The sequence below is a fragment of the Coregonus lavaretus genome (genome assembly GCF_964263955.1).
Source record: "Coregonus lavaretus genome assembly, contig: HAP1_SCAFFOLD_57, whole genome shotgun sequence".
NCBI classification, from domain to species: Eukaryota; Metazoa; Chordata; class Actinopteri; order Salmoniformes; family Salmonidae; genus Coregonus; species Coregonus lavaretus.
In genome coordinates, this window is record NW_028160194.1 from 2,954,924 (window position 1) to 2,963,809 (window position 8,886).

Below are 8,886 nucleotides of genomic sequence, written 5' to 3' on the forward strand. Positions count from 1 at the left end.
AAGTACTCAGACCCCTTGATTTTTTCCACAATTTGTTACATTACAGCCTTCTTCTGAAATGAATTAAATAAAACAATTCCTCATCAATCTACACACAATACCCCATAATGAAAAAGTGAAAAGAAGTTCTTAGACATTTTTGCAAATGTATTAAAAACTACAAAAATATATTATTTACATTAGTATTATAATAAACACATTTTGCAATGAGACTGAGATGAATGAGATCAAGGTGATCATGGCTTAGACCAGGGTTCTTCAATTCCGGTCCTGGAGGGTCGAAACACTTCTGTTTTTTATTTCTACTTAGTAGTTAATTGCACTCACCTGGTGTCCAAGGTCTGAATTAGCCCCTGATTAGAAGGAGAGGATGAAAAACAGAGGTGTTTCGGCACTCCAGGACCGGAATTGAAGAGCCCTGGTTTAGACACTCGCAGAGTAGAAAGACATTTTGTAAATGTGATCGTTCAGATGTTGTTTTTGCAACAATTGAACAAAAACCAGTTTTGGCTTTATCATTATGGGGTATTGTGAGTAGATTGATGAGGGAAAAAAACTATTTAATCTATTTTACAATAAGGCTCTAACGTAACAAAATCTCAAAAAAGTCAAGGGGTCTGAATACTTTCCGAATGCACTCTATATAGACAGGTGTGTGCCTTTCCAAATCATGTCCAACAAACTGAATTAGATAGAACCTCCTCTTACCCTGAGAAACAGATTTCCCAATCTTCTCCTCCTCTTCTTCATCTTTAATGTTGACATTCAGCTCCAGTGTTTGACTGCAGTCTTCCAGCTTCACTGATGCCATCTCTGGATATTGCGATGCAAACTGGGCTCCACTGTCACAATCAGGACCCAATGACTGTAGGTTTGGACTCAGTGTGGAAGGAGAGAGGCAGGTTTGGTTTGTCCTCACTGTTGATGTTACCGGCCTCAGACTTATCTGAATCGGACAGTAGTAATATAGAGAGCACAGACACAAAAGTTTGTTGATCAGTCAGTTAGCATGTTAACTAACTACCAATACACTGATTGAAACTATAATTGTTCAGAATGTGTAGGTTTACTAGTTAATAAGAAAATAAATCAAATATAATTGTTCAATAATGTGTAATGTGTAATTGTTCAATAATTCAATGTGTTATGTTTAAAAATAAAAATATCTGATCATATAAAATGTGTTGTGTTTATATTACCTTTACAAATACAAATATGTGATAATAAACAAACAAATCTAAACTTACAAATGTCAAATCATATTTGTCGCTGAGATGGCCAGTCAATAGGCCCTTTTCACGTGACGTCAGACAACTTCCGTTCTGCCGCGATGCAGGTTATGTTTACATCCGGTGTCGCTTAGGAACGCTTAGCTAGTAGCACATCATTATGGAGTTCACCCAGTCCCTTTCACATCTGCCACCAATACGACTTAACGACGTAGAACGACTTGCTGACAAGTGGTCCCTTACTTCAAGATCGAAGCTTGATAAAGGCTACAAGTTCTTCGTTGAAGGTTACCTGTTTGATTATGAAGGTACGTGTTTATCTTTATTTAGCTTAAATTAGCCCTATGCTAGCGAAGGTTATGAGCTGACGAGTTTCTGTTTTGCAGCCTCTTTTTAATATTACTGCTGTTTGTATCGACCGTAAGATAAGAGTCAGTAATGTATTAATGGCTAATGCTGCGCCCTTTCTCCCAATCACTGTATTGAAACAGTCTCAAGTGTAGTTAACGGTGAGGTGACAGTGAGAGGGCGATGTTACAGGTCCATGAAGAAAAATGAGGAGGCTCATCGGCTTCAGGTTTCTCAGATAAACAGTTCTCTAACATTATGATAAGATAGGTTAAGATAGATAAGTTTTCTTTTTGTTGTGTTTTGCTGCGGTTGCAGATTTAATAAGAATGATTCCACAAAGTTCCACTGTGGATCAGTTTGTTTCTCAGTCTGAGCTCTGATTTTGTATCATTAAACTTAATACACAACGAAATTCTTACAAACCGATGTGGGTTGTTGACGGCAATAAAGACTGGGAAAGATTCTGTGATAACTCAAAATGTTCAAATTTTCGATAAGTGTTGGCACTACTTGTCAAAGGTTTCAGAACAGCCAATTTTTCTTAATTAAAAAAAGAAATTGGGTTTTGAAAATTGTGTACAGTAGTTTATAATGAAACGCAGAAAAAATGTTTTGTAAGTACAGCACTAATTGTTATGTCTCTATGAACAGGTTACACTAGACTCTGCAGAGGTTCCTGTGGTACTCAATCACATGTCATGTTCCTGCTCTGCTGGGAAAGCACTATGTAATCACATAGTAGCACTTCTTTTTCAAAGTGCTCACTATGTTACCATGGGCTTTAAGACAGTGCCATTGCCTCTGTCATGCACCAGCGCACTGCAGATCTGGCACCGGCCTAGGACACAGGTCAGATATTATTTGTTACACTGATGCAGAACTTTGCAGTTTGTATTGACTTTTGACAATGTATTGTTCATCATTATTATATCACAGGGAATTGTACCAGAGGCCACCAATGATATGGCGGTGTGTAAACCAGCGGCTAAGAAAAAAACAAGTGTCAGAGCTGGTGTGAAGTGCACACTGTACCGAGCCTATGATGGTGAGTCTGAATGAGCCCCCGCCTGTACTAGAGCACAAAGACTTTAGTGCATTTCTAAAATAATACAAACATAAAAGTGATTATTATTTGTTACTTTTTATATAGACTTTCAGTGGATATTTTTTTATTTGTATTAGAAGCATGTACGAGACTGGATGAGTGTGGTTGTCTTTTTTAGTGAAAAAGATAAGGTGGCATTTAATGAAATCTAAACTTGACATATCTCACTTTCATGCCAGGGCCTATTCCGGATCCTCACGTCATGGCCAGTGCTGAGAAACTGAAAGACATCCGTCCACAACCAGGGATTTGCAAATTGCTGCACGGGCTTGAGGGCCTTAATTTGGTGGACTCTAAATTTGGCCCTGTGCCATTTGGGTCTGTGCTTTCTTACCAGTGCCCTCTAGAATTAAGTAGAGATATTATTAAACACCCTGGTGCCAGTGAGTTTCCTCAGTTGCCTATTGAAGGTTACAACTTTAAATTTCCCATTGATTTTGAGCCCAACTACATACAACAATGTCATTTGGACAGCCTGATTGTGTCAGAGGAGATGTCTGCTGCTATTGAAGCAGAAACAAGAATGCAGTCAGAATGCCAGCTGTGGAGCCAGGTACGCAAACCCCGACTGACAGCCAGCAGATTCCGTGAAATATGCCATGTTCGTGGGGAGTTGTCTGCCAAGGCTTTGGCAACCCGCATTCTGAGAGGAACTCCTCAGACAGCTGCTATGAGAAGAGGGTTGGATCTGGAACCTGAGATACTGAGGCAATATTCTGATTTTTGTGATGTCTCTCTGAAACAATGCGGGGTCATCATCCACCCTGATTCACCTCACCTTGCAGCCAGCCCGGATGCTAAAGTCTTCTGCCCAACAGAAGCACCACCATTTGGTCTTGCTGAGGTTAAGAGTTGCGATGTTGAAAATGTTACCCAAGTTAAACACCTGATCACAGTTAAAGGCCAGGCCTGCCTTAAGAAGAGCCACAAATACTACTATCAGGTTCAAGGCCAACTCGCCTTAAGCGGACTTCAGTGGTGTGACTTCATTACAGATACCCGCACTGACTTCACAGTTGAGAGAATCTTTAGGGATGAGGAGATTATCCACTCAATGCGACAGAAGCTTGATCATTTCTATTATAACATCTACATGGATGTCTTCTTAAGTTATAAAACATAAGGCAGAATTTTATGTGTAAATAGTGTTAAGGTAAATGTGGAAGGTGAACCTTTGACATTTTTTTCTTTAACTGCAAATTAACTTGTCATATACTGTATATCTCCTATGTACTGAAACACACATTTTGAAAAGGATTGTGATGTAAATGTCGACATGTTTTTCTTTAACTGCAAATGAACTTAATTGTGTTATATACTGTATATCTATGTATTGAAATACAAATTTTGAAAAGGATTGCGATGTTGTAAATGCTCTTACCAAAATCAAAAAGGATTGGAAGCAGTTGCTTGCAAACATATATTTAATAGTTCCATCAGTGCCATGACACATAAGCACATAACATGGTTAATAGTTGGATATTTTTACAATATATCACATTAGGTTCATTAATAGCTATGAAAAAGTTATTACCCTTAACAAAAACATACAGTATAACATTAGATCAATTAAATTACCAACAAAGTTAATTCATATTTACATTTTTTTGTACATACAATACAGTAATATAAAAGTACTTCTATTTACAGCCCATCTAGCTTACTCAGGAAATATACAACTTCCAGTTGACAAAAACATCAGACTGGTTTGTCTCCTTTAATGTCAAGAGGTCCCTGATAGTTCGACATGAGGCAGCAGATGGCCCACAGCTGATTCACTGAACCCACTGTGGAAAGAGGAACAAGCCCATCCCAGATATGGTACTCCTTCACCCTCCGTATGGCCCTCTCGACTAAAATCCTCAGCCGGGCGATGGCCTGGGTCTTAAGAGTGTCCTCCCTGCTGAGCTGAGGAGATTTTTTCAGTGGAGGGATGACGAGTGTTGCCCCCACTTCTGACAACATCCTCTCGATCAGGAAACCCTTGTCCGCCATTAATTCATCTCCGGGCTGAAGTAAATGCAAGATCTGACATTTCCGTGTTATTTCCATGTCGGAGATGGAGCCTGTGTAGAGCTTTGATACAAATGTGATAACACCACATGGAGCTACACCAATCAGCCCTTTAAAGGTGGTGTGATTTTTGTAGCTCGAAAAGGTTTCTGACTGTAGTGAGAGGGAGGATGGTGTTTCACAGCGGATCTCGGTGCAGTCTACTATAACTCTCACCTGAGGGCAGTAGAGCTTGAACTTATCAGGCATTGTGGCCTGCACCTGCTCTCTTGTCATCCACACCGGCAGTGAGCCAAGAACCTGGTAAAGGTAGCTAGTCCATGTTAAAATGATGCGGCTAACTGTGGACAGGCTGACCTCAAAGATGGTAGACAAGGTTTTCTCCTGAAGCCCAGCTGCAACACGACACAGAAACATAAATAGTTCATCAATAAGTGGAAGTTTTCGGTGAGGGCTAGGTGTCACATGTGCCGTTTGCTGTGCCTTAGACCAGTATACAAGCCGTGAAGCAGAGGGATAAACAGAATCCCAAAACACAGTGAAGACCTCCTTTGAGCTGAATCGTGTGTAGTAGCGATAGTCCTCATCTGTGACACAAAAATTAAAAAGGAGTGGATGCTGCTTCTTAACTGTCAGGTGCTGGATCTCAATTTCTAGGGACAACACTTGCAGCTCCAACTCTCGAATTCTTTGAGTAGCACTGTCCAGTTTACCTTAAGGGGAAGAAAAAGCATACATGTTGGTAGGTTAGTTATTACTCATCTATCCCATCCCATTTTCAATAAATAAAACTGAAGAAGCTTCTAAGATGGATGAGGTTTAAAACGCCAAGTCTTTTCACAGAGAGACCAGTTACTCCAAATCGTAGTATAAAATAGTATTTTTACTTAACTGCCATATACTTTTACTTTTTTTGCCAAACAGATACATGGTTACTCTTATTTGTAATACTAACCAGGAGAAGGACGGCAGGCATAGTCGTGATCGTTTGTCACTGCAGGCAAAGCACCCTCTGTGCTGTCAGGCATCTCATGATCAGAATCATCCAGGACAGCAACACCAAGACGCTTTCTTGCTCGCTGGTAAACTGACTCCCGAGCTTGTGAGCCGCCTCCTATATGTGTGAAATTAACCATATGCTTGTCATGATACATTTTGGTAATCACTTTTCAGTCCCTAAAATGACAAAATGTAGCAGCTATATTGCATCAGGATTAAATTATTAAACATTTTGTACAAGTAATATATTATTGGATTACAGTAGTATTACGTTTAACGCTGTCTACCTATCCTTACCCCAATCATTCCAGTGGAATCTAGACGGCACTGATCCCTGTTTAATACGGATCCGTCCACTGGCCGATGTGTATCTATCCTCAGGGGGAAAGTGCTGACTGCAAACAAAGGTGCTCCCACGAAGAATCTTAAAACTTGGTCCCTCATCTCTCCTGATCGCCCTCACCCAACGGGCACGTATTTCTCCATCAACAGGGAAATCGTGAAAACTCAGATACGGGAATTTCTGTTTGTTGTTTGAACAAAATGGTACACTGCAATAGCATCTTCTCGAAGATTGTGCCATGCTTCGGTGTTGGATGGGATACTGTTGCGATACAGACACCGGGAGAAAAGAAACAGCTAAATTAACATTCAGCTTTGACCAGGAATCAATATTTATCTAGCTATCATGCACAACAGTATTTGAATAGGTGAGTTACTATACATTCATGAATAAACTAACTGCCTAACAAAGGGTTAGATAGCTAGCTAAGTAAACTTGTTACATTACAGCCAGGCAGCAATGTAACGCTACCTTTTAACGTTATCGGTATCTGGTACTAAGTTGTTGTTAGCTAACGTTAGCCCACTTTTAAGTAACTAAGGCAGTGAACAATTATGAATTAACAATAACGTTAGCAAGTTACAAACCATTGCATATACGTAAACAGGTTACGGGCGAACGGAAGTGAAGTTAACCTGCTACGCGGAAAGGCGGAAGTTAGATGACGTCATCGTGAAAAGGGCCTATTAGACATTGTTCTTAGTTACCCCATAGTACCCTACCGCCAGTCTCCTCTAGGTACATAGGATGGCTACTTCCCCACCAGAACCCTGGCCTGATGCGAACGTGAGTAGATTACGTTGAAAACAACGGTCGGCCATCTTGGAGACAGTCTCTACCTCTTATACCTCAGCGGTCAGGCGGGCACCATTCTTCAGATAAAGAAAAAAGCGCTAAAACTGTGCTGTAAAGACAATAGCTGTTGTGTCCGTTTCAAATGTATTACTACAGTTATGTAATAGCACGTTTCAACTTTCTAATTTAGAAAGAACATTTCATAACATGCTAGGTCACAAATACGTCAAGGTATTATCAAGTTTGGTAAAGGTTTTAGCTATGTGTTATTTTTGTGTCAAACCGAGTGAGTGAAGAACGTGATAAAAACTATTTTACAAGTCACATAGCTAACTAGAGACTTTGGGTTTGTCTGCGTGATTGAATGTACATAATTTCATCAAGATAATTTAATAAATAATCAAATTATTTGAGATTTCTGAGTTCGTTTACATCAACATACTTCACTGCAGACAGTGCGGATACATTAGAGAGAGAGAGAAGTTGACGGTTGCATTACTATTTTGAAGCTGCCTGAATGTAATGTCCAGCAGTTTTCTACATGTGTTGTAATCTAGGGTTGAAACCTGTTCAACCGAAAAAGAAAGTCAAAAAGAACCGGAAACTAAAGTGTTCTATACTTTTCAGGAATAGCAGTCATTTTAAAAGCATGGAATCCAGGTAATAACGTTATTTTACTTTCCTGGCATAAAATGTAAATGTAAAATTGTTCTCCAGTCCCACAAAAATCGCAACAACCCATGTAACAAGGACCGTAACTGAGACATTTGTAACATTCCCCTTAAGTCTTCCAGAGGTACTGAATGTCATAGCCTGTTTGGGACATTACAGGCACATTCATAACGTTTCTAATAAGTATTATAGAGGTTATAAATATCTGGTCGCCAGTGGCGGCTCCTGAAAAAATTCTCAGGAGGGGCAATTTTTCTGATGATTTAGGTGACCTACACACATTTTAAAAAAGATATGTCCAGCAACAACATGAAGACAGGGGCAGCATATAAGTCAATACCAGAAGCATTTATTGACTGATCTGGGGAGATGGATTCCAGTTTCTGTGACAGATTATAAATAATCTCTGATGCCTTTGTTATATTAGCTTTTGGTTGAATGTACTGTCGTAGTAAATATATCATGTTATAGCTTGGTCTGACTAAAATCTTGTGCATGACCCATTTTGTGTTGGGCCTTTGTATTCAAATAAATGAACAAGAGTCCTATCTTGTCAGCCTTGTCAGCAGGTGGCTAAGGATAACACCCACGCCATAGGTCTCTCAGTTCTTCCAACTCACGAGTTCTTGCCCTGAGGACACACACACACACACACACACACACACACACACATCATCACTGATAAACACACACACACACACACACACACACATCATCACTGATAACAAACACACACACACACACACACACTGATAACAAACACACACACACACACACACAAATCCTCTTCTCTTAGGCTGAACATCTGAAGACAGAGAACCCGACTCAGAGCCAATGCAACAGTGACACTAGCCTGGAGGTGACATCGCCCAACTCATCAGGACCAATCAGAAGATCAGAACTACTAGATTCAACCTACTTCATTTTATTGTATAAAATGTCAGCACACAATGTTTAGGGGCTCTTCTGATAAACTCCCTACGAGTTTGACGAACGGGTCCGTGCACGCGATTCCAGATATCTTTACCTCTGAATAAACTGCCTTATATTATACAATTATCCACCTTGTCCAAAAGTCTCTACTTTTTCTCCGTTCTCCAGTAAACTTGTTTTATCAACAATAGTAAGGTTCAATGACACAGAAAGCAGTTCAATGTCGGGGTACAGAGTCGCTCTCTTACCAGGATCGCGGTCCGCTCTGACCAGGGTGAAGGTGGCCGGCTCCACCTCTCTGTCCGGGACTCTGTCATCCAGTCAAGTCTCCCAGCTGTATTGGGATTCCGCTGCCAGCAGCGTTTTCATTATTTAGTCCGTTCGTAGCGGGTATGTACACGATCAACAAGATCAGTCCAAAACCGAAGATCAGTCCAAAGCAGAAT

General features: G+C 40.2%; 1 protein-coding gene across 1 annotated transcript; it reads left to right on the forward strand.

Moving 5' to 3' along the window:
* Positions 1-2,354: 2,354 nt before the first annotated feature.
* On the forward strand, positions 2,355-4,042 carry LOC311122042 (uncharacterized protein; the record flags this gene model as incomplete). Its single annotated transcript, XM_084196459.1, has 3 exons — positions 2,355-2,429; positions 2,517-2,625; positions 2,865-4,042. The coding sequence occupies 3 exons, from the start codon at positions 2,355-2,357 to the stop codon at positions 3,806-3,808; spliced, it is 1,128 nt and encodes a 375-aa protein (XP_084052585.1). The 3' UTR covers positions 3,809-4,042.
* Between the last annotated feature and the right edge of the window lie 4,844 nt (positions 4,043-8,886).